Here is a 25,668-nt window from a genome sequence, read left to right as displayed (position 1 = left end):
CGGTCAAAATCCGGCCGATCCGGCCACCAATTAGACCGGGTCTTGTGTCTAAAATCATCTACTCGGCGAGAGCTTTCCATAGACACTAAGAACGCCGAAATCCATCGAGCGGTTTGTCCGATTTTTGCTCGGGAAGATTTTAGCCCATTTGGACTTTTGGGCTAGATTTCTCGAAAACCGTGAATCCCACGAGAAAACCGAGGGTACCAGCACGCTCCACTCGTCAAGAGCTTCGCGGCGACATAAATTTTAAATTTTTTCGACACTGTTTTTCGGTGGGTCCCACGGAACTTCGCAGTGTTTTTCCGAGTATTTAATGAGCTTAGAAAATTCTGAAAAATTTATGTACTAACCCCCGTGTTATGGGCTTCGTGTAGGTATCCTCAATTCACGGAAATTCGACAGTTGACCGGGTCTGTGAAATTCCGGCTAGACAGACCCGTTACCGGAAAAGTCTCCGAATTGGACCGAGGTTTTGGCTAGCCCCCCATTGTCAGACGTCCCGAGCGCGTTCCCGAAGTCGGAATCGGCAAAGGTAAACCCGAACCTTGTTTTTACGTAATTTTCTAGTGCTTAAATAGGATTAAAAATCCGTAAAATATTCGAGGTAGCTTAGAAAATTATGATTCTTTTTGCAATAGCTTAGTAATATTGCTAAGGACCGTGGGGCAAAGTTTTAGAATTTTTAGAGCTGATTTGGGCAGTTTTTGCAAAAATGGTCAATTATAGGGACTAAATTGAAATTTTACATATTGTGATGGATGATTGATTTGATGGGCCCAGGAGGGGCTGTGTGATGTGATTGAGTTGTGGATATATGGATTGTGAATATAGAATGTGTTTTGAGCCCTTTTGCAGGTTGGGTAAGTCCTAGGTATAGGGGAGACTCTGCCGGATTTTCGGCACGACTTAGGACGTATTGGTCTTTTTCTTTATTTGTATTGAGTCAAATTTATTAAATGATTGTAATAAAATTTGTCAGGTGAGCCGGGACAGCCTTCTTCCTCGGCCCAACCTCCACAGTGATTGTCGTCAAGTCTGTGAGTAAAATATTAATTTTAATTGTAATTTCGATATTATTATATATTCAGCATGCCCATGCATCACTTATATGCATATAATTATGTAGATAAACTCTAGGCACGATTTATGTTGCATTGATAACTGTTAAAGTGCCATGAATGTTGTTGCGGTAATTTGGAGCAGTGTGCGTGCGTTGGCGTGCGTGTGATGTGGTGTGGACTATGGATAGGACGGGTAGTCACGGCTTGAGTTCTTCGCTGGGACCCGATCCTTCGAGGGGTAGTCACGGCTTGAGTTCTTCGCTGGGACCCTCGATTTGGTTATTAAGTGGAAGTCCGAAATGAGTTCTTGGCACTGAGGTTGGATTTAAGAGAGCTGTATAGGGGATCAGCTCCCATATATTATGATTGATGCTACAGGGTGCGTGAGTGCTCCAAATTACCTTTTTGATGCTATGATGTGAATTTATTGCTGATGTTGCATTTCATTCCACAGGTTGCATTAGTTTTAGATAGTTATAGAGATTATGGTTAAAATTGATATTTTACTCTCTGAGTCGAACGCTCACTCCTGTTCAATATTTTTTTTCAGGCTACAGGAGGATTTTATTTTGGTTAACCTGCTTTTCTCCTTCGCAGGTTGTTTATCAATATTTATGTAATTTTATTTACTCCTAGAATTTCCGCATGTGTTAAAAGTATTTATTTGATTATGGTCTGTAATATTATTATCATGTTGGACCTGTAAACGTATAATGATATGCATGTTTGATGGATTGGATGAGGGAGCTGAGCTCCCATTTATTTTTATGAGGATATGAGTATGTGGAGGGTGAGCTGAGCTCCCCAATTGAGTATTTATTATGTTTACAGGTCGGGTGAGTCGAAAACTCCCCGTTGGAAAGTCCATTTTATGGCCGGACTCTGTCCGTTTGTTTTCTTGATATTGGGCCCAAATGGGCCTTAGAGTTGGGTTAATGAACAATTAGGCTTACTACGGGCCTCGGGGGCTTTAGGCTGGCCCAGGTCCTAGTGCCGGTCCAGCCCATAGGTTAGGTCGTGACAAATGTGGTATCAGAGCTTAGGCTCCAGATTCTTAGGGAAAAATTGTCTAAGTGTTGGGAAGAGTCTACTAGGAGTCACATGCGGAAAAATAGGGTCCATATTCGTCTTGCATTGTCCTCTTTGCTTCTAGTTTTTGCTCTATATATTGTGTATAAATATGAGTCTATAGAGCTGTGTAATGTGCAGTTTTGAATTTTGTGGGCTAATGCTGCTGAATTTCAGGAAAATGCGCAGAAGTAGGAGAGCTGCCACTGCACCAGAACCAGATGTGCCTGACGAGATGTCAGCACAAGATGAGGCGCCTGCCCCGAGGAGGCGGGGTAGGAGGCCTAGAGCTGCTCAAGTAGAGGAGCAGCCACCCCTAGTACAGGATCAGTCCTTTATGGCACAGGGTCCTATGGACCCCATGGCAGCTACTCTAGCTGGGTTACAGAGAACCATCGATATGATGGCGCAGTATATGGTCCGCCCTTCACAGCAGCAGCAGTCCACCGCACCAAGAGAGGAATCTTACAAACAGATCATAAATTTCAAGAAGTTGGTGCCTGGTACTTATGATGTGTCAGACGATGCATATCGGTTTTTGGATTCTATGACGGCGCAGAAATTACAATTGACTGATAGAAGATTGATAGAGTGTATGCAGCATGTCATGGGGCCTATGCCTAGACAATGGATGAATGACTACGTGTTACCCCGAATGGAGGGTTTGACATGGGCTCAGTTTGTAGAACTTTTTATCAATCGGTTTGTGCCAGAAAGCTTCAGAGATCAGAAGCAGTGGGCCTTTGAGGCCTTAAGACAGAATGGCAGGTTTGTAGATGAATATGCTACAGAATTTTTGGAATTGAGCAGATATGCCCCTGCAGCAGTAGCTACAGAAACTATGAAGGTGAAGAGATTTTTAAAGGGGCTTGACAGGAGGTATGCAAACCTGGCCATGATGTCTGATCAGTCTTTTGACGTGGTAGTTGATCGAGCCAGACAGATAGAGATTAGCTATGCTGTGGATGACAGTGGAAGAGCAAGAAAAAACAGAGCAGAGGGTTCTACCGGTGTTTCCCAAATGGGTACTCCGGATAGTGGTGGCCAGAGTAATTACAGAGGAAAGAGTAAGAACAAGAGAAGTGGTTTTAGACACAAACCACGAGGATTCAGACCAGGGTACGGATCTAGCAGTGGTCACAGTTCGAGGTACAGCAGTTCTGGGTCTGGTTCAGGATCCTCTTTGGCACCGTGTGCACAGTGTGGAAGAGGACATTCAGGACCTTGTTTGATGGGGTCAGGAGTATGCTTCAGGTGTGGCCAACCAGGTCACTTTGCTAGGGAATGCCCCATGTTCAGCGAGCCACAGATGGGGTCACGAGGTTCTCATGCAAATGTTCCTCGCCAGATTGTATCCGGTACTTCCAACATGGCGGCGATCGATTCGATGGCCAACAGGCCGAGGACAAGGGGGACGTGGATTTGGAGGCGGTCAGAGGTAGAAGTCGTATCAAGGTTACGCCACTCGGGGTAGGGGTCAAGCTCGGGTTTTCACCACGACCCACCAGGATGCTCGAGCTTCCAATGCGATTGTGGCGGTATTCTTACAGTCCTTCTAATGAGGCTCGTGTTTTGATAGATACGGGTGCTACGCACTCATTTGTCTCCCCTGTGTTTGCCATGAGGTTGGGTAGAAACCCTACAACTTTAGAGTACCCTTTGTCAGTAGCTACCCCACTTAGTGACAACATAGATGTAGATATGGTTTTTTCGGGTAGCCCAGTGGTAGTGGATGGAAAGATCCTCCCAGCAGACTTGGTTCCTCTACCAGTAATGGATTTTGATGTAATCCTGGGGATGGATTGGTTGTCAACTCACTACGCCACTTTAGACTGCAGGAACAAAAAGGTGTATTTCCACATACCTGGTGTGAAAGAGTTTAGCTTTGATGGTGACAGGAGCGTGGCTCCATATAATTTGGTGTCAGCAATTAGTGCCAGAAAAATGTTGAGGCGTGGATGCCAAGGGTATTTGGCATTGGTGAGAGATACATCTGTAGAAGGTGTCAGCATGAAAAATGTTCCTGTTGTCAGAGAATTTATGGATGTCTTCCCAGAGGAGTTTCCAGGGTTGCCACCAGGAAGGGAAATAGAGTTTTGCATTGATGTTGTGCCGGGTACAAACCCCATATCAATGCCACCTTACAGGATGGCACCAGCAGAATTGAAAGAGCTGAAGGAGCAACTACAGGAGCTTTTGGACAAGGGTTTCATACGCCCGAGCACTTCACCCTGGGGCGCTCCTGTGCTATTTGTAAGAAAGAAAGATGGGTCATTGAGGTTGTGTATTGACTACAGACAGCTGAACAAGGTGACTGTGAAGAACAAGTATCCACTTCCTCGGATCGACGATTTGTTTGATCAGCTCCAAGGAGCTAGATTCTTTTCCAAGATAGACCTGCGATCAGGCTACCATCAGTTGAGAATCAAGAATGAGGACGTGTCCAAAATGGCTTTCAGGACAAGATATGGTCATTATGAGTTCTTGGTGATGTCTTTTGGACTCACTAATGCACCAGCAGCCTTCATGGACTTGATGAGCAGGGTGTTCAAGCCATTTTTGGACCGTTTTGTCATCGTATTCATAGATGACATTCTGGTATACTCTCGGACCGAGGAAGAACACGTGTGGCACTTGAGGATGGTGTTGCAGACGTTGAGGGAGCACCAGCTATATGCCAAATTTTCAAAATGTGAATTTTGGCTAGAAAGCATCTCATTCTTGGGACACGTGGTTTCTAGTGATGGCATTCAAGTGGATCCCAAGAAAATTGAAGTCAGAATCGATTGGCTTAGGCCTACAACGATCCGAGGTGCGAAGTTTTCTGGGTTTAGCTGGCTACTATAGGCGTTTTGTACAAGATTTCTCCAGGATAGCAGCTCCCCTAACTAAGTTGACCAGGAAGAATGTTCCATTCATTTGGACATATGAATGTGAGGTAAGTTTCCAGAAGCTTAAGGAGTGTCTAACCACTGCCCCTGTGTTGACACTACCTGTGAGTGGTGAAGGATACACCGTGTATTATGACGCCTCCAGAGTTGGCCTAGGGTGTGTTTTGATGCAGAATGGAAAGGTAGTGGCTTATGCTTCAAGGCAGCTGAAGAGGCATGAGCAGAACCACCCCACCCATGATTTGGAAATGGCGGCTGTAATCTTTGCACTAAAGATCTGGAGACACTATCTGTATGGTGAAGTGTGCGAGATATACACCGACCACAAGAGCTTGAAGTACATCTTCCAACAGAGGGATTTAAACTTGAGACAGAGGAGATGGATGGAGCTTCTGAAAGACTATGATTGCACCATCCAGTACCACCCTGGAAAGGCCAATGTTGTGGTAGATGCCTTGAGCAGAAAATCTTCTGGCAGTTTGGCGCACATTTCAGTAGAGAAGAGACCATTGATTCAGGAGGTACATGAGTTGATGGATCAAGGTTTAATCCTAGATCTTTCAGATGAGGGGGTATTGTTGGCTCACTTTTCAGTGAGGCCAGACTTGAGGGACAGAGTTAGAGTTTCTCAGCACAGAGACCAACAACTGATGAAGATTATAGAAAGAGTACGCATGATTTCATTCCTGAGTTTGGATTTGCCAATGATGGCGCCCTAGTGCAAGGTTCTAGGATATGTGTGCCCGATGTGGACAACCTCAGGAATGAAATCATGCGAGAGGCACACTACACACTGTACAGTGTCCACCCAGGTTCCACCAAGATGTACCATGATGTGAAAGATAGCTATTGGTGGAATGGCATGAAGAGAGACATAGCAGACTTTGTGTCCAAGTGCTTGATTTGTCAGAAGGTGAAGTTTGAACACCAGAGACCGTCAGTGAAGCTGCAAGAGCTCCCTATCCCAGAATGGAAGTGGGAAATGATCACCATGGATTTTGTGACTGGGTTGCCTCGTACCACGCGAGGATATGATTCGATATGGGTAATTGTGGACCGTCTAACCAAATTAGCTCACTTTTTGCCTGTGAAGACTACATATTCTGTGGCATAGTACGCCCGACTCTACATTCGAGAAATCGTCAGATTGCATGGAGTTCCAGCTTCCATAATATCTGACAGAGGGCCCCAGTTCACTTCTCGGTTTTGAAGAAAGTTGCAGGAGGCACTTGGCACCTGATTGAACTTGATGCGGCTTTCCACCCTCAGACAGACGGACAGTCCGAAAGGACAATGCAAACACTGGAAGACATGCTTCGCATGAGTGTCTTGGATTTTGGAGGTCAATGGGATGAGCAGCTAGCTTTGGTGGAGTTTGCCTACAACAACAGTTATCACTCCAGCATAGGGATGGCACCCTATGAGGCATTATATGGAAGAAAATGTAGGTCTCCTCTGTGTTGGACAGAAATGGGGGAAGCGAAGGTGCATGATGTAGACCTAGTGCAGTACACCTCAGAGGTAGTTCCTTTAATCAGGGAACGATCAAAACTTTTCGAGGCAGAAGAGTTATGCAGACCCCAGACGGAGGGATGTGGAGTTTGCAGTGGACGACTATGTATTCCTGAAGGTTTCTCCAATGAAGGGAGTCATGAGATTTGGAAAGAAGGGCAAGTTGGCACCTCGGTATATTGGACCTTTTGAGGTTACTGATAGAGTTGGAGCAGTTGCCTATCGGTTGGAGCTACCACCCAACATTTCTCACGTTCATCCCGTGTTTCACATCTCCATGCTCAGGAAATACATTCCAGATCCTTCTCATGTACTATAGCCGGATGTGATAGAGCTAAAAGAGAATTTGACATTTGAGGAGCAGCCTGTAGCCATAGTGGACTACCAAGTGAGACAGCTGAGATCCAAATAGATCCCTATGGTTAAGGTTTTGTGGAGGAGTCAGTCAGTGGAAGAGTGCACCTGGGAGTCAGAACGGGACATGCGTAGCAAGTACCCTTATCTGTTCAATGTATAATCATGTGCTTTTATTCTGCCTTGTGTAAAATTCGAGGACGAATTTTCTGTAAGGGGGAAAGAATGCAACCTTTCTCACGTTCATCCCGTGTTTCACATCTCCATGCTCAGGAAATACATTCCAGATCCTTCTCATGTACTACAGCCGGATGTGATAGAGCTAAAAGAGAATTTGACATTTAAGGAGCAGCCTGTAGCCATAGTGGACTACCAAGTGAGACGGCTGAGATCCAAACAGATCCCTATGGATAAGGTTTTGTGGAGGAGTCAGTCAGTGGAAGAGTGCACCTGGGAGTCAGAACGGGACATGCGTAGCAAGTACCCTTATCTGTTCAATGTATAATCATGTGCTTTTATTCTGCCTTGTGTAAAATTCGAGGACGAATTTTCTGTAAGGGGGGAAGAATGTAACACCCCAAAATTTTAAATTTTATGAGCATTTTTAGTATTTTAATTTTATTTAAATTTTAGGAATTTTTTTTGAGATTTTTTGGATTTTAAAAATCGGGTTCGATTTTCCGAAAATATAAATTTTGATGAATTTTAAAATTTTATTTAAAGACCACGTGGCAAAACTAAAAATATATTTGAAGTCTACGTATTTTTCTGAGTTTTCTGGAATTTTTTCGGAATTTTTGGACCTCGTTTTCGGTCCCGAGGCAGAGTAAAAATTCAAAATTTTGTATTCTGAATCGAACCGACCGAATCTAACCGGACCGGATCGGACCGGTCGAATCGGACCGGTCTTCTTCTCTTTTTCTTCCTCCCGCGCGCGACGTTCCCTCTTCCTTCTCTCTCTCTTTTCTCTCTCCTCCCTCCCCTGCCGCCGGCCAGCCACCTTCCCCTGCCACCCAGTAGGCCGGCCGCCACCTGCCACCCGGCCGGTATTTGCCCGCTAGAACGGCCGGAAGCCGCGCGAATCCTCCCTCGCTGGCGGCTTCTCCGGCCAAAATCTGGCCGATCCGGCCACCAATTGGACCGGGTCTTGTGTCTAAAATCATCTACTCGGCGAGAGCTTTCCATAGACACCAAGAACGCCGAAATCCATCGAGCGGTTTGTCCGATTTTTACTCGGGAAGATTTTAGCCCATTTGGACTTTTGGGCTAGATTTCTCGAAAACCGTGAATCCCACGAGAAAATCGAGGGTACCAGCACGCTCCACTCGTCGAGAGCTTCGCGGCGACATAAATTTCAAATATTTCCGACACCGTTTTTCGGTGGGTCCCACGGAACTTCGCAGTATTTTTTCGAGCATTTAATGAGCTTAGAAAATTCTGAAAAATTTATGTACTAACCCCCGTGTTATGGGCTTCGTGTAGGTATCCTCAATTCGCGGAAATTCGGCGATTGGCCAAGATGCAGTGAAATTCGAGGCAGACGGACCGTTCTGGAAAAGTCTCCGAATTGGACCGAGGTTTTGGCTAGCCCCCCCATTGTCAGATGTCCCGAGCGCGTTCCCGAAGTCGGAATCGGCAAAGGTAAACCCGAACCTTATTTTTACGTAATTTTCTAGTGCTTAAATATGATTAAAAATCCGTAAAATATTCGTGGTAACTTAGAAAATTATGATTCTTTTTGCAATAGCTTAGTAATATTGCTAAGGACCGCGGGGCAAAGTTTTAGAATTTTTAGAGCTGATTTGGGCAGTTTTTGCAAAAATAGTCAATTATAGGGACTAAATTGAAATTTTACATATTGTGATGGATGATTGATTTGATGGGCCCAGGAGGGGCTGTGTGATGTGATTGAGTTGTGGATATATGGATTGTGAATATAGAAGTGTGTTTTGAGCCCTTTTGCAGGTTGGGTAGGTCCTAGGTATAGGGGAGACTCTGCCGGATTTTCGGTACGACTTAGGACGTATTGGTCTTTTTCTTTGTTTGTATTGAGTCAAATTTATTAAATGATTGTAATAAAATTTGTCAGGTGAGCCGGGACAGCCTTCTTCCTCCGCCCAGCCGCCACAGTGATTGTCGTCAAGTCTGTGAGTAAAATATTAATTTTAATTGTAATTTCGATATTATTATATATTCAGCATGCCCATGCATCACTTATATGCATATAATTATGTAGATAAACTCTAGGCACGATTTATGTTGCATTGATAACTGTTAAAGTGCCATGAATGTTGTTGCGGTAATTTGGAGCAGTGTGCGTGCGTTGGCGTGCGTGTGATGTGGTGTGGACTATGGATAGGACGGGTAGTCACGGCTTGAGTTCTTCGCTGGGACCCGATCCTTCGAGGGGTAGTCACGGCTTGAGTTCTTCATTTGGGACCCTCGATTTGGTTATTAAGTGGAAGTTCGAGTGAGTTCTTGGCACGGAGTTGGATTTAAGAGAGCTGTATAGGGGATCAGCTCCCATATATTATGATTGATGCTACAGGGTGCGTGAGTGCTCCAAATTACCTTTTTGATGCTATGATGTGAAATTATTGCTGATGTTGCATTTCATTCCACAGGTTGCATTAGTTTTAAATAGTTATAGAGATTATGGTTAAAATTGATATTTTACTCTCTGAGTCGAACGCTCACTCCTGTTCAATATTTTTTTAGACTCTGGGAGGATTTTATTTTGGTTAACCTGCTTTTCTCCTTCGCAGGTTGTTTATCAATATTTATGTAATTTTATTTACTCCTAGAATTTCCGCATGTGTTAGAAGTATTTATTTGATTATGGTCTGTAATATTATTATCATGTTGGACCTGTAAACGTATAATGATATGCATATTTGATGGATTGGATGAGGGAGCTGAGCTCCCATTTATTTTTATGAGGATATGAGTATGTGGAGGGTGAGCTGAGCTCCCTAATTGAGTATTTATTATGTTTACAGGTCGGGTGAGTCGAAAACTCCCCGTTGGAAAGTCCATTTTATGGCCGGACTCTGTCCGTTTGTTTTCTTGATATTGGGCCCAAATGGGCCTTAGAGTTGGGTTAATGAACAGTTAGGCTTACTACGGGCCTCGGGGGCTTTAGACTGGCCCAGGTCCTAGTGCCGGTCCGGCCCATAGGTTGGGTCGTGACATCTTCGGTGGGCAGATTTTCTAACTGATATCTGAACTAAGCCAATCCCATTATGAAAGAAGCGTATCACGGACACTTTGTTCAAGGTTATGGATGGCAACGGGTTGAATTTTTGTGGGTACTCGATTCAACTGAATTCTAATAGGATGAGTTTGGGTATTATATAATCGGGTTCGGTTTGAAAAATAATATCCGTGACGGGTTCGATCGGGTCGGGTTCAAATTTTTTATATTTAATATCCGTTATACGAACCCGTTTACATAAATACTTAATTAAATATAAAATATATATTTTATAATAATATTTATAAATTAAATTCTATTTTATTTTATATAAAATAAAATTTAAACATTTTATGAAATTATTAAAATTTTAAAATATAAATTATTAATTAAAATAATTTTTTATACAAAATATTAATTAAAATATATAAAATAAAACATATTCGAGTTTTTTTTTAATAATAATTGGGTTTGGGATCGGTTCGAATAGTTATGAATAAATTTTAAACGGATTTATGACAAATTTAGATTTTGATAATATCAATCGGGTTCAAATAGTGTAATTTTCGCAGGTACCCTGTTACTATCTCTATTCAAGATTAGACAAAATGGAAGACTCTAACAGACACGTTTTGCCTGTTATATTGTACAGATGGAAGAGGGGTGGGATTGAAATTTGCATCCATAATAAAGGGGAGTGCGGGGAGGGGGGAGCAGGTGGTGTGTTTGGCACCGACTAGCTGCAAAGGGCAATTGATGGCCCCACTGTCTTGATCAAAAGCAGGCAAAAAAATGGAAAGAAAATGAGAATTTGGGGAATTGCAGGACATATCACCTTCCACTAATGGGATTTGCTTGATGATCACTCAAAACTATGCCTGAAATTTTAATCCCTGTTTCCGCCACTATGTTCAAATTAGAACAAACTTTTTTAACTTGTGTTTTAGTGTTGTGTTATCTCAGAGACAAACTTGCGTGAGTCTTTTCTTCCTTGATAATTTATGCTTTCTTGTGGCAGATGTCCCCCTACTACTTTTGTTTGATAATGATTCCCCAAATCAAAAATCGAAACGCCTGCAGCCTCAGCCTTTGCCTGCGGGCTTTTCCACAAGAGTCATACTACATTTTTTTGTCTGTTAATGGAATTTTAATCAGCTCCCAAATTCACGTTGAAAAGTTAGGTTCCAGTGCGTGTTTAGGAAATTAAATTCTCATTTAGAGCGTTAATCATACTTAATCGACAAATTATATGTTATTGATGATGCTAAGTTTATTCAGTTTTTGTTATATGATAATAAAAGATATGGAAAACGTCTAAGATTGATTATACTTTATAGTTTGATTTAACCTTTAATTAGTATGTTTAGATAACGTGATTGCGAAAGAGCTGTTATGGTAAACAGCTTTGGCAAATGCCAACAAAAAGTTAAGTTTGCAAACGCGGTCCACGTAATTTGGCTTTGCCGCCGCAAAAACCACTCCTCTAATTTGTGAGTATTCCTCATAATTACCCACTAATCACGCTCCCTTGCCACATGTTCACATGTCTTCAACCTCCATGCGGATGGCTTTATCCAAATCTTGGCCTAATAAACGACCGCCCATAAGCGGCCAAGCTGTCAAAGTCTTCCCTCCTTTTGCCACGTGGTTCACTCTCACCAAGGAACAATGCCAACTTAACTTTGGCCAAATGAACAAGAAATACACTTCAGATTTGGGCGACAAAAATAGTTAATTCCCATTTTGAGTACGATGTAGTAGACCCCAAATCTAAACGACAAGTCGCATATATGTTATGCGCACATATTAAATAGCCAAATCCCCCCGACTAAAACGCAAACTCCTTGCACTTTTTCACTCCTCTTTTCTTGTGTGCTCTCTTCTCTCCGATATGGAGTGGACTAGAGGGCCTGTCATCGGCCGTGGCTCCACCGCCACTGTCTCGCTAGCCACCTCGGTTTCCTCCGGTGAGCTCTTTGCGGTTAAGTCTACAGAGCCATCTAAGTCTATGTTCCTGCAAAAAGAACAATACTACCTATCTAAACTAAGTTGCCCTTATGTAGTCAAGTACTTGGGCTTTGATATTACAGACGAAGAAAGTAAGCCTATGTACAATATTTGCATGGAGTACGTCCCCGGCGGCTCCCTCCACGATGCGATTCAGAGGCATGGAGGTCAGCTAGATGAGCTTATGATAAGATTATACACACGCGATATCTTACGAGGCTTGGAGTACTTGCATACAAATGGTTTGGCCCATTGTGACATCAAGAGCAAGAATGTTCTGGTAAGTAAAGAAGGAGCGAAAATTGCCGATTTCGGCTGTGCTAAATTTGTTGAGAAGGTTGCTGGTGCCATGTCAGAATTTTCTGGTACACCGGCTTTCATGGCTCCCGAGGTGGCTCGTGGAGAAGAGCAGGGGTTCCCAGCTGATTTGTGGGCTTTGGGGTGCACAATCATAGAGATGGCAACTGGGAATATCCCATGGACAGAGCATCAAAATGACCCAGTATCGGCTCTGTATCAGATTGGGTTCTCCAGTGAGGTGCCTAAGTTTCCCAGCTGGTTAACAGAGAAGGGTCAGGATTTCTTGAGCAAGTGTTTAAGGAGAGATCCAAAAGAGCGATGGACGGCTAAAGAATTACTCGATCATCCATTTCTTGATGATTTGGACGTGGAGTTAAAGGAAGTGGAGGAGTTTACAATGACTTCTCCAAGTTGTGTACTGGATCAAGATTTCTGGAATTCAATGGAAGCAACACTTGGAGGTTTTTCGAATTCGAATTCTCCGGCAGAGAGAATCAAGAAGTTGGTTGAATGTACTTGCCCTGTGGATATACCCAATTGGACTTGGGAAGAGGATGAGTGGATTAGAGTTAGAAGTAATTTCGAGGGGAGGGATGTGATCTCGGTGGATACACCTTCAGTTCCAACTGCATTCTTGGCCTCAGATTCAATTATTTATGAACAAGAGCTTGAAAGCTTGCTTTTTTATGAAGATTTGCTAATGGAATTCTTTCTTGAAAATGAAAACATCAGTAGTAATAGTAATGTTAGTATTAGTGAAGGATATGATTTTGTATTAGAAAATCACAATTTTGAGACAGATAATGATAAATCTTGTTTTCTCCCATCTCATTTCATACTTGTCCTTTGTTTTAGCTATCTGTTCTTGGCAAAAATTTTCATTGACGAGCTAAAATTAAGCTCCCTTTGTTTTTTCCGGTTGAGCAGAGATGACCGGTAGATACAGATGCCGATTCCTCTGTTTTGGATAAAGGGTTGATGATTTTGAACTTTGAAGTCCTCTAATTGGTCAATCTTGGGTTTGGTTCAGAAGCCTGTAGTGCAAACAGAGAAGACTTTAGGTAGATGTTACATAGTCAACGTCGGCTTGCTGCCCTTTCGAGGGTCAATTGAGACCAAGTAGGCATCCAAGTCCTTCCACTGGTACCAGGTCCAACTTGAGTTCGCCCGTATGGGACCTGATAAGGCAAGAGTACCTGTCTGTTCCACAGCTCGCCTTGAACCACCCAGTGTGGACCTTGATTTGGTGTTTCATAATGAAAGTTTTGAACATCAAAATCCACCATTGGTGGCTCCACTTATCGGGTGTTCTAGTGGCCCTAACTTTTTCTTTGTCAGGTGAAGATGTAGGACTTGGTTTCCCACTGGAGAACTATAAGAAAGGCGATTAGTTGGTTTGTCTCCCTTCTTTCCAGTGCAACAAAAAAAGAAAGGTTGGCTTGTCTCCTCATAGGATATGATCCCTATTAGATAGGACTCGCCACTTTTAAAAAGATGGGTACATAATTATATGCATGTAATGTGAAAGAATCAATATATGTTGGTCCTATTTATCACCCAAAATGGATTAAATCCCACATTATTTATTTTGAAAAATATAAGAGAGATATACTATTCATCATTTTTGGCAATAATTATTGCACTCATCGCTTTACATAGATCTTGAATAACTTCATTCACATTTATATTGGGATAAAAATTGAGTGGCATTAGTAGATGGGCTCAAAATCCTAATTACTATAAATAATATTGGAACTCTGAAGAAGGTTTCATCTTCACATAAGGAATTCTTTCTCACTGGCTTACTGATAAAAGGCAACTGTGTTTCCCTATCAAGAAATCTCGACCTTACGAGGCTATTGAACGTTCTTTTTTATAAATCATTTCGTCTCAACTACTGCTCTTTTGGCATGAGTTGCAAGAATTTCCTAATCTTTGGATGGAAGGATTAAAAAAAAGCCTCTTTAATGTTCTGATCTAGCAGGCTTTGACTTTAAATAAAGTCTTAAGTTATTTAATAAGCCGATGGCTATTAAGATGATAAAACATCCAATGTGAAAAGAAGAGACTTTGTTTAGGCAAGAGGGAAAGTCAACTACTTTAGTTGAGGCAAGTGGAGGAGACATCAATGAATTACGACCAAGAACTAGTAGCCTTTAATGATCAGAAAGATTACTTCTAGTTGACTATATCTGAAAGGCAAATGAGAAGAACAAATTTGGAATGTGCTCTGCAAATCCAGAACATGAGAACGGAATCTATCCCTTGAAACAATTATCTCTGGTTGACTGTGATTATATTTTATGCTCAACTTGTTCTATGATGGAGCTTGATTTTCTACCATTTCTTGCAATTACACAAGTTACTTCAAACGCATCAAGTTTTCTAGTTAAAAGAATTGTTGTTTTGCAACTTTTGACAGGTTCCATTCATGTAAACTTCCATGACTGTCAAATTTTTCTTAATTTGACCCGTGCATGGGTCGTTCTCCTTTCAGTTTGTGCTGCCCTCTTGGACTATTAAACGATTTGTCAATAAAATGAAGTCAATATTGGACTCGTAATAAAATGATTGAGTGTATAGAAAAAGATCATTTAAATGGTGAAAACATTGTCTACCAACTTCTATACTTAAATTCAGACAATGGTGCAATTTCACCAACACATAAATGCAGTAGGATTCCAATCACGAATTAGAAAGAAAGTAGATTTATACGATTGGGAATTATTCGTGTTATTATGATATCTGGCATTGTCACGTTCTTAGGTACAATTTCTATGCATCAAATGTAAATATACATATTTCCTGCAATTAGGACAGTCACACACACACACACACACACACACAGAGGCCTCATTTCTTGATTCTTTTAAGCCACTATGATTTCTCATCCAGCATTCAATGGTGTCCTTGCCTTTCTTTTGGAGACAGTTTCTGGCTCTTTCACTTTTCCCCCTTCATTCTCCCCCATTCTCCAACTTTCCTTACTTCCATATTCCTGTTTTGATTTTTTCACCTGTTCCAGCTCCTCCCTTAAGCGATAAAGTTCTTTCATATGGTAGTGCAATCTATCTGCCATCATTGCAAGAAATAGAGAGAACCCTGCCAAGTAATCAAGAATATCAGTTGTTGTAACTTCTTAATGGGGGGAAAACAAAGAAAAGAAAAGATTTGATCTCTGCATTAAAAATGTTGAGAGAGAGTTTGCTCAACATAAGATATTTACAAGAAAAAATCACCTGTTGGATAAAAGAAAATTCCTTAAAATGTTATAGCCTTCAATATTCCAGAACATTATTTGTAAACAACAGCTAAAGAAATGTGCAATTAGCAATTCTTTTCACACATGACCACTGAGCAATAAAACAGTACAGGATTGACTCATATTCTAAAAAGCTATTCTCAAGCTTGAAGTTTTTTTTATCGGTAAATTTAGAAACTCAAAACAAATACATTAAGCACCAATCCTCATTAAGATGTACTATTGATTAGAAATGTTAATTACCCATTAGAGATGCTTCTAAAAGTCTTTCTGCCATGAGAACCTCATCAGTTGAATTAACCACACCAGCCTCCAGAGCACGTTTCCGAATTTCCATTACACTATACAAGATAGCACTAAACACCACAAGCAAGGTCGCTGCGACAGTTTTTGCCACCAATGGACCTCTTCCTCGCTTCAACTTATCTATCCCTACTACCAATAGATTTCTTAGAGGGGTTCTAAACAAAAGGGCTAGAATCAGTGCCATTTCAACAAACAAAAGCGAAAACAAAACACTAATCATGTCTGAAACCTGCCAACAATTTTCTTTTTTTTTAATTTTCCCTTTCAGAGAATTTACAGAGATCTTAATGGAATGAAAAAGGAGATAAAAAAAGTAAGCCTAAAGTAGAGGATGGTTCCGTGGTATGTAGTTTTCAATACTTAAAATTTAGTTAAAGAATATTATACTTTCCATGACCTAAGGTAGCAAAGAATATCTTCAACTGTGGGAAATCAACTGGTGCACGTTTACTAAGAATTGACAATTCGAATAACCTGCAAGTTCAGTTTCAAATGTTTAGTTCAGTGTTGAAGAACTTAGATTTGCATACGAAAGCCCGCACAAGGGAACCAGACTTTTTTGGCTTTTCCCTGACTGTTTGAAAATTCAATCTGTTTAAGATACAATATGAAACACCCATATAAAATAACTCATATATTTATATTTTAAGTTTATAATATTTTTAATTTTATAAAGGATAGGAAGAGGAAATTATAACAGTGAAACTTCCATCTTAATGCACACTCTCCGTAACTTCTCCAAACTTCAGAAAATATGCTCTATGATTAACCAAATAAAGTAAGAGGAAAGAAAAAAAGGAAGGAAGAAAGTAAGAGAAAAGGCGACAAATCCTTCTGATTAAAAGAAAAAAAAAAGTTTGACAAATCTTTATTTCTTTTTAAATTAAAAAAAAATAATATATATATATATATATATATATATATATATATCTCTTTCTCGCGAGGTACTCGTTACACCTAAACGATGTCGTTTTGGTTTCAGCTCGATTCTTTGAAATACTAGTGCTAAATTGCTAGTTTGATACTGTACACCAGTTGGAACAGAGACGGCAGTTTAGCTGCAATGGAGGCGGCGTCATTTGCTTCTCTGCCTCCTCCTTGTTCTTCTTGGAAACCTTCCAGAATTTCATCTTTGTCCTCGTCTTCTCTCATTTCACTGTCCAAAAGTTTCTATAATATTGACTTCCGCCGATCAAAGTTCAAGCCTCCAAGAAATCTCTCAGTCCAGGCCTCTTCTACCGCCGATTCTGGTCCCATTTCTTTATAGCTATCTACACATTCATCTTCGTATACTCTTTTCTTTTTACATGTGATTACGATCATTGCTTGTTTTCTCTTTTTGCAGCAGTGACTCTGCTCGACTATGGCGCCGGAAATGTCCGTAGCGTGAGAAATGCCATTCGCCATCTCGGCTTTGAAATCAAAGACGTACGCTTTCTTCAATTGTTTGAATAGCTATTTAACCATAAGTTTCAGCTCTTCAATTATGCATCTTGATAGTGTCATTTCAATGAGTAACTCGACGCAGGTGCAAACTCCGGCGGACATTCTGAATGCAAACTGTCTTATTTTTCCTGGTGTAGGGGCTTTTGCGGCTGCCATGGATGTCCTTAACAAGACCGGGTATGTGCTAGATGATGTTCTCTGTACAATTGTTGTGCATTAAACTTTTGAGTTTAAGTCAATTTTTGGTGGCGATTCTAAACTTTGCACTTTCTCCAGGGGTAATTATTGGAGAATGTATCTTCATTATTTTTCCATATGGCAATATAAAATTAGATTTTGACGTGTTGAAGAAACTTTTCGGTTACTTTTGTTGTTTTGCCCTTGATTCTTGCAGGATGGCCGAAGCACTTTGTACCTATATTGAGAAGGATCGCCCATTTTTAGGCATTTGTCTAGGACTTCAACTACTTTTCGAGTCTAGTGAGGAGAATGGTCCAGGCAAGTGTTTCATGTCTCCTTAATTAACCTGCATGATGTTGTTGCGGAAGTGTAGGATGATGCTAACACTTCTCTTGTTGTATATTCTTTTGTCACTCAGATGACCAAATTATCTTCAATTTGTCATGAAAAGATAGGAATTAATTTAGTGCTTTCATCTTTTTAAGTTAAGGTTGATCTCTTATTTTGTTATCATACTTAGTCACAATGCTGGTATGTCATCATCATAATCATCTTCTTCTGCATCTTATTAGAATAGATAAGATATTTTAGAAAGATGCCTGTTCAAAGGTTAAGGGATGGAGATTTGGTGAAGAAAAATTAATCAAATAGTTTTTGCTAAATATATAGAGGGTCTAACGTCAAATTGTCACTGAATTGGTACAGCAGACTGTCAAAAATCATATGTTGATAAGAGTCCATTCTTTTCTCTACTTTTCCTTTTAGTTTTTTGATGTCTGAAATTTTAGTTGTATATGTGTCTCAGTGAATGGTCTTGGCTTGATACCTGGTGTGGTGGGGCGTTTTGACTCATCTAAGGGTTTCAGAGTACCCCATATCGGCTGGAACGCTTTGCAAATTGCAAAAGAAACTGAAATTTTGGATGATATTGGAAATCGCCATGTTTACTTTGTTCACTCTTACCGTGCCATGCCAGTGTGTTCTTCCTTTCCTTATCCTTCCAATTTTTGTGAATGAGGCTATTACATATGCGCACATTGAATTTGCACAGATCTGGAGATCTAAAGCCTTCTATATTCTTTTGCAGTCTCATGAAAATAAAGAGTGGATTTCTTCTACCTGCAATTATGGTGAGGACTTCATAGCATCAGTTAGAAGGGGGAATGTAAATGCAGTTCAGTTCCATCCAGAGAAGAGTGGAGGCAAGTAGATGCTTTTTTTTTTCTTTTTTCTGTTCTCATAAAGTTTTCCAAAATGTTAAAATTTTTCATTGATGCACTATAGATAATCAGGAAAATTGTATTTGTCCTCCTTTTTCTTTGGGGAGGTTGTATAAGGGAAAATTTCTTCTCCTTGAGTCTTTACTGCCAGAAACTTTCTTCCTTTATAATGTTTGAATCTTTTGTTAATGTGCAACATATGTGAATACAGAAAAGGTGTGCAAGATTTCTAAAGTTTTGCTTTTCCCCTCCCTATCTCTATATAACCCACCCACCTACAACCCCTGCCCCCCACCCCCTCTTCTTTTGCTTTCTGTGAGGGTTAGCGGGAAAGTTATTCAAATGGGAGTGCACTGCATTATGTTGTTGTTAAGATTAACCTATTCCTGACATTGTGAGTGCCTGAAATGAATATTACAGATGTTGGTCTTTCAGTACTGAGAAGGTTTTTGCTTCCAAAGTCATCTCTGACAAAGGTAGCCTGTGCAGCATTGAAATCTTTGTTCTTTATATGTCTCTTTGACTTCTTTATTAGACCATCTAATGAAATGAAAACTTCATTTGAAGACAGAAGCCTACAGCTGGAAAGGCATCAAAACTTGCAAAGAGGGTAATACTTGTTAAATTTAAATTTTATATAAGTTGTTTTAAATATCTTTCCTTTTTGATAATTTTTTTAAAGTTTTCTTCGTCACATACATTCAATTGAGCTGAAGTGTCTTTTTGTGGTTTTAAATTTTAACTATTATCATTGAATTTGATATGCTTGTTAAAGAGGTTCTACACTTAGTGATATTGCTTCTGTTCAGGTAATTGCTTGTCTTGATGTGAGGACAAATGATAAAGGAGATCTTGTTGTAACCAAAGGAGACCAGTATGATGTAAGAGAACACACAAAAGAAAATGAGGTATGGCTAAAAAAATTATTAGTTTGAGTTGTTACAGAATTTTGTGGTTTTAGTGTTTGATCTATTGCACATTTCTGAGGGTTTAACCCAAAATTGTTTAAAGTGGAGAAAGCGAATCCACATAGCGGACTCCACATATTTGGGATAAAGGCTTAGTTGAGTTGAGTTGAGTAGTGTTTGATCTATTGCAGATCTTATGGTTTGGTTAGGTGGAAAAAATAGTGGCCATAAACATTATGAATCTTCATAACTGGAAAAAACACCAAATTTGTTCATGATACCCCCCACACCACCAAAAACTAAATAAAAGAAGGTGGTGGAGGTGCACACACATGATGTGCTATACTGAATGCTCCTTGTGCCTTTCTGTTCACCTTGTTAAATGCTTTAACTGCTTCTATGTGAGATTTTCCTTCTTGGACAAGGAACGCAACTTCATTGCTTAAGGTAGCCTTGACTCAACTTTGATGGATTGTTGTTCTTGCACAAAAATGAGAGCTGTAATAGTTGGAATAATTTATTTGTTGTGATGTGAGAACTACTTTCCTTGTGGTGACATTTCTTTATGCTGATGGACTAGCATCTTTGCTTGAGAGTAAAAGTTGAATTTAGCTACTCTAGTTGGATTCTTTCTTAATGATATTGCTGCCAATTTGTCTAATTGTTATCCCTGATTGTAAGACTTGTGAACTTTCTAAATAGAAAATACGAGGATATGAATCTAAATTTAGACACGGGTGCTCGGATGCGTTATGTAGGCTGAAAGGGTTGAAGTAATCTATCCAAAAGGGGCCAGCCACTTTAAAATTGTGATATGCAACCATTGGATTCTCGAAATATTTAATACTTTTTTAACTTGTTTTGTACCTATCCTTTAATTCCAAGGTGCTTTCTCTTTTTAACTTGTGTTTACTTATCATTTAATTCAATATGCTTTTCATCTTGAGAGATCTCTGTCACTCGAGTCGAGTGTCCAACTGCATGAATATGTGTCAGACACATATTCCATGTTGTGTCCCGTGTCATGTCGTGTAGACACGGGTACAGCGGTGAAAAATGAAGAGTCAGAGTATCTGATTTGTAACTACTGATGGCAGATGGTCTGAATTTGCATCTGGCAATTGTTCACATTGGTGAAAATTTTTGCAGGTTAGAAATCTTGGTAAGCCAGTGGAGCTTGCTGGACAATATTACAAAGATGGGGCTGATGAGGTATATATTTTAATACTTATCTGTTACGGAGCAACAACATTATGTCTTAACATCTTAACGTTGAATTTCAGGTTAGTTTTCTGAATATTACTGGTTTCCGAGACTTCCCTTTAGGTGATTTACCAATGTTGCAGGTTGGTTTTGTAGATGCCAAATAATTTTTTTTTTTTAAATATCTTTTCAACTTCGGCTGAGATGTCTCATTTTTTTCTCTAAATCTTCTTCTGCTTGTAATCCTATGAAGGTTTTGAGGTGCACTTCAGAAAATGTTTTTGTACCACTGACTGTTGGAGGTGGAATTAGAGATTTTACAGATGCTAATGGCAGGTATGAATTAGTGTTTATGTGATAGATATATGTTTTGTTTCTTTAATTTACAACAATTTCTGCAATTGATCTCCATAAATTCCCCTATTCTATATTGTTTGATCAATCTTTAGATTTCTTTAAGGATTAGTAAGTTATGTAGTTATATTATCATAAGTCTATTTTGTTCTCAGGTACTATTCTAGTTTGGAAGTTGCTTCAGAATATTTTAGGTCAGGTGCAGACAAAATTTCCATTGGAAGTGATGCTGTCTATGCTGCAGAAGAATACATAAGAACAAAAGTATCCACTGTAGTCATCATCAATTTACTTAAACATTTTTGTTAATGGCTATGCTCATGCTCTTTCTTTTGTATACCTCTAATGGCTTTTGGCCGTGTAGGTAAAGACTGGAAAGAGCAGCATAGAACAGATATCTAGAGTTTATGGAAATCAGGTAATTTCTTGCTAGCTAGTTTGAAATATATGCATTCCCATACTCATTTCTATATTTTTTATTTTTGAAAGAAGATGTTCTGTTGTTTTTTTCAATGATAAATGTCAGTGCATTTGATTTGTCTGAATCCTGCCAAATTGACGTAGTTTCTGCACTATACCTAATAATGTAAAATTGACTTTTCAGTTTGGTTTCTCTCTCTCTTTCTTCGTCCCTTTTTAGGCTGAGAAAACAGATAACTGTATAGGATAGTAGAGGCAGCAGGCAGGTGCAAGTGCAACCCAAATATATCAACGAAAAAAATAATCTACGATATGGAAAATGCATAAAATCTACAGCAGTAGGCATGTAAAAAACCTGTAATGTTTACCTATAACCAAAGGTTCTAAGTCAACTTTCTAAAAAAGCCCCTCATATTGTGTTTTCTCTGAATAATCAAAAAATAGTATCAAAACAAGAAATTTTAACTGTTATGTGTTGTCCCCTTCAAGAATTGGTTGTAATTTTTCACTGTAAAATATGCAACTGTAACCTAGGTATTCACGTGGACCGTTTTCTCACCATGACTGTTTTCTCACCATTCTTCTAGCCAAGGAGAGATGGTACCATTAATAACTTTCCAGCTGCCCTTCAAGAATTGGTTGCAATTTTTCACTGTACAATATGCAACTGTAACCTAGGTATTCAAGTGGACTGTTTTCTCACCATTCTTCTAACCAAGGAGAGATGGTACCATTAATAACTTTCCAGCTGGTTTTTCACTTCATTTGTTTTCATTGCAATAATAGTCATAATGATTTAACTGATGTGAAGTTTATGCTCCCTCAGCAGGATCACATATTATTGAAAAATGTGCTTAGATAATGTTGTCAGTAGTGATTGCTGTTAGAAAACAAAGATCAATGTGTTTGGTAACTTCAATTAATACTTGGATTGCAGGCAGTGGTTGTAAGTATTGATCCTCGGAGAGTCTACCTCAAGAATCCTAGTGATGTGGAGCTCAAAGCTGTAAGGGTTACCGACCCAGGTAAACATAATTTAGTTATGCTAGCTTTTTTATGTACTTGTGGAATCTGCTTTTTTTCCACCCTTTTCACTTCATGCCATAACCTATGTTTAGATACATATGAGATGGACTATGCCTGAACCTTAGCAAGCATAATTAACACCAATGCTAATAATGGCAATATCCTAAGCTTACTTGTTATTCATATGGTTAGATACATATGAGATGGAGTATGCCTGAACCATAGAAAGCATAAGTAACATCAATGCTAATAATGGCAACATGCTAAGTTTACTTGTTATTCATTGGGTTTTTCTAAACTGAAGTTTGCAATCATTATTTTGTTTTCTTTCATTTAGTCTTTTCTCGTTTTCATCAAGTACCAATGAGTTTCATTTGCCATACATGCACTTCTCTGAGAGAGAGAGAGAGAGAGAGAGAGAGAGAGAGAGAGAGAGAGAGAGAGAGAGAGAGAGAGAGAGAGAGAGAGAGAGAGAGAGAGAGAGAGAGAGAGAGAGAGAGAGAGAGAGAGAGAGAGAGAGAGAGAGAGAGAGAGGAGGAGGAGGAGGAGGAGGAGGAGAAATTATCTTATCTGCTCAGATGGTGAAAGGCATGTTTTTAAGGATTTCATTATTGGTTTCAATGTTTATAAGGCTTTCATTATTGGTTTCAGGTCCAAATGGAGAAGAATATGCATGGTATCAGTGCACGGTAAGCCTTATTTTCCTTCTATTGTTCTCCATGCAGTTTAGTCTAAGCCATATTCTGCAGCAAAGAGATGTGCTAATTTTATTTTGTTTGGATTTGTTTCTTGTCAAGTGATATCTGTTCACATGAGGGTTAGTTTGGGCCCAATTCAGGCTGATTTTCATTTGACTGGCCTCAACGCCAGCCTGGCTGAGCTTGTGCATCCAAAACACTTTGTGCAAGCTCAAGCCCATTTATTTTTTTGAAACCTCAAGCCTGATCAACCTAGAAAAAAAATCTTTCACCTCATCATTGTACACTAAAACACTGTTTGCACTTTGTTTTTCCTGTTTCTGAAGGTTAGTGGTGGCCGAGAAGGTCGACTAATTGGAGCCTATGAACTGGCAAAAGCAGTTGAAGAGCTGGGAGCGGGAGAAATATTGCTGAACTGCATTGATTGTGATGGTGAGGACTTTTCTTTTCCAGTATTATTTAATTAGTGATTGTCTTTTGTTCATTTGACTTTCAGGTGCATCTTAAGAAACTTTGATGTATTTCTTTAGAAAATAGTAGCAAAAACATATTGATTCAAGTGCATCTCAAGAAACTTTGATGTATTTCTTTAGAAAATAGAAGCAAAAACATATTGATTAGCCTGACTGGTTCTTTGTTTTCCAAAAATGGATGGTCTTCAACTATCTACAAATGTGTGTTTTGAAGACTGCTTCTTTGAAGCTATGAAGTGCAAATCATATATTGATTGCAACTTTGAAGTGCATCCTAGGAAACTTTTAAGTCATTTTTAATAAATAGGTAGCAAAAACATGCTGATTTTAACATAATGATTATAATGGTTCTATCTCACTAAAATGGATAGCCTTAAAATTGATGTGTGATTACTGATGCATGTTTCCAACATTGCTTCTTTGAAACTGCAAAATCTGTAGTTTGTCTGTTTTATCTGCAAAATAGGGGTGTCCTCCAAATCTTTTGATTCATTCATGCATTAAACTGTTTTGTTGTTTGTATTGTCATTTCTCATGATTAATACCTTTTCAGGTCAAGGGAAAGGATTTGATATAGATTTAATAAAGTTGATCTCTGATGCTGTGAGTATCCCTGTGATTGCAAGTAGTGGTGCAGGTGCTGTTGAACACTTCTCCGAGGTGTTCACAAAAACAAATGCATCTGCTGCTCTTGCTGCTGGCATTTTCCATAGGAAGGAGGTATAGCCATGTATCTTTTGAGTTCACTATTATTATCTATTTGCTGATGGAGTTAATTACAATTATCATTTAACTTATTATCATGTTGTTTCTCATGATTTTACTGAATACATTAAAATTTTCGTATGTAAGAGCCATTCTGACTTTCACTGATAATACTGAATTAATGGTTATCCAACAAACTCAGCTCATCCGTTTGCTTAAAACTTAAAATTGCCACATCCACTTTGTCGCAGAGTTTCTATTATTACTCTTTGCACTGATCAAAAATAGCTTCGGCATGATTATTCTTTTATCATGTGATTTTCAGTGTTTTGCTTATGTATTCTAAATTTTGTGGCTTGCAGGTACCCATTCAGTCTGTAAAAGAGCACTTGTTGAAGGAAGGAATAGAAGTCAGAATCTAAATGGATTTTGCTGCAGAAATATAGAAATGTTGCCACTAGAGTCCTTACTTAGCTACCGGTAAACTTAAATTTTTTTTCTTTATTTTTTACTATTTTTATTAAAAATTTGATATAGCTTTGAATCATTTTTGGAGCTGTGTTTCATTTTGAAATGGTTTTGTATGATATTATTTTAGTTACAACTATCTGGAGCTTGTCAGTTAATAGAATATCAAGCCATTATGTGATTATCATATCCTGATAAATTCCTTCCAAGCTGCGGTAACTTTGTTTTATACGAAGGTTCACTTCAAAGTTCAAACAATTTACCCATTTTTTCTGCCATCTCAACCGTTCACCTGTGATTCTATAGTATCTTCAATCAGCTTAAAGAATGCGGCAGAGCTTCACACTTCTCAAACGTCATCCCATCTTGCCCGCTATGCTTCTTGGCACCGACCACAGTGGCTGAAGCACCAAACATCATAACCGATTGAAGAAAATTGTTATCAACACTTTTATTTGTTGTGCGAAGAAAGAGAGATGGAATCCATCGGCAGGCACTTAAAAACATGAAGACCTGAATCTAATGTGAATATATCTAGTTTACTAGTGTTACACCATTGTGACCTAAGAAGGGGGTGCAATTTACCCTTACCTGTTGACAAAAGGCTCGA

At 39.5% G+C, this 25,668-nt stretch overlaps 3 protein-coding genes across 3 annotated transcripts; 2 read left to right on the top strand and 1 right to left on the bottom strand.

Moving 5' to 3' along the window:
- The first annotated feature begins 11,777 nt into the window (after window positions 1-11,777).
- Window positions 11,778-13,949, top strand: LOC110673412 (mitogen-activated protein kinase kinase kinase 18-like). The gene has a single exon (XM_021836548.2). It carries the CDS (start codon window positions 11,974-11,976, stop codon window positions 13,327-13,329), a length of 1,356 nt encoding a protein of 451 aa, XP_021692240.2. The 5' UTR covers window positions 11,778-11,973; the 3' UTR covers window positions 13,330-13,949.
- A 1,080-nt stretch (window positions 13,950-15,029) lies between these two features.
- On the bottom strand, window positions 15,030-16,276 carry LOC110673473 (uncharacterized). Its single transcript, XM_021836621.2, has 2 exons — window positions 15,895-16,276; window positions 15,030-15,491 (listed from the first exon to the last, which is right to left on the bottom strand). Exons 1-2 carry the CDS (start codon window positions 16,175-16,177, stop codon window positions 15,277-15,279), a joined length of 498 nt encoding a protein of 165 aa, XP_021692313.2. The 5' UTR covers window positions 16,178-16,276; the 3' UTR covers window positions 15,030-15,276.
- A 674-nt stretch (window positions 16,277-16,950) lies between these two features.
- On the top strand, window positions 16,951-25,242 carry LOC110673472 (imidazole glycerol phosphate synthase hisHF, chloroplastic). The gene is made up of 19 exons (XM_058136602.1): window positions 16,951-17,207; window positions 17,303-17,385; window positions 17,486-17,580; window positions 17,798-17,901; window positions 18,389-18,558; window positions 18,671-18,785; window positions 19,224-19,279; window positions 19,375-19,413; window positions 19,613-19,711; window positions 20,861-20,923; window positions 20,995-21,057; window positions 21,168-21,250; window positions 21,424-21,532; window positions 21,633-21,686; window positions 22,626-22,713; window positions 23,366-23,403; window positions 23,739-23,844; window positions 24,439-24,605; window positions 24,953-25,242. Exons 1-19 carry the CDS (start codon window positions 17,021-17,023, stop codon window positions 25,010-25,012), a joined length of 1,779 nt encoding a protein of 592 aa, XP_057992585.1. The 5' UTR covers window positions 16,951-17,020; the 3' UTR covers window positions 25,013-25,242.
- Window positions 25,243-25,668: the final 426 nt, after the last annotated feature.

Source organism: Hevea brasiliensis, chromosome 15 (assembly GCF_030052815.1).
Source record: "Hevea brasiliensis isolate MT/VB/25A 57/8 chromosome 15, ASM3005281v1, whole genome shotgun sequence".
Classification (NCBI taxonomy): domain Eukaryota; kingdom Viridiplantae; phylum Streptophyta; class Magnoliopsida; order Malpighiales; family Euphorbiaceae; genus Hevea; species Hevea brasiliensis.
Note: the sequence above shows the minus strand (reverse complement) of the source record. Positions and strands in the feature narration are given on the sequence as shown.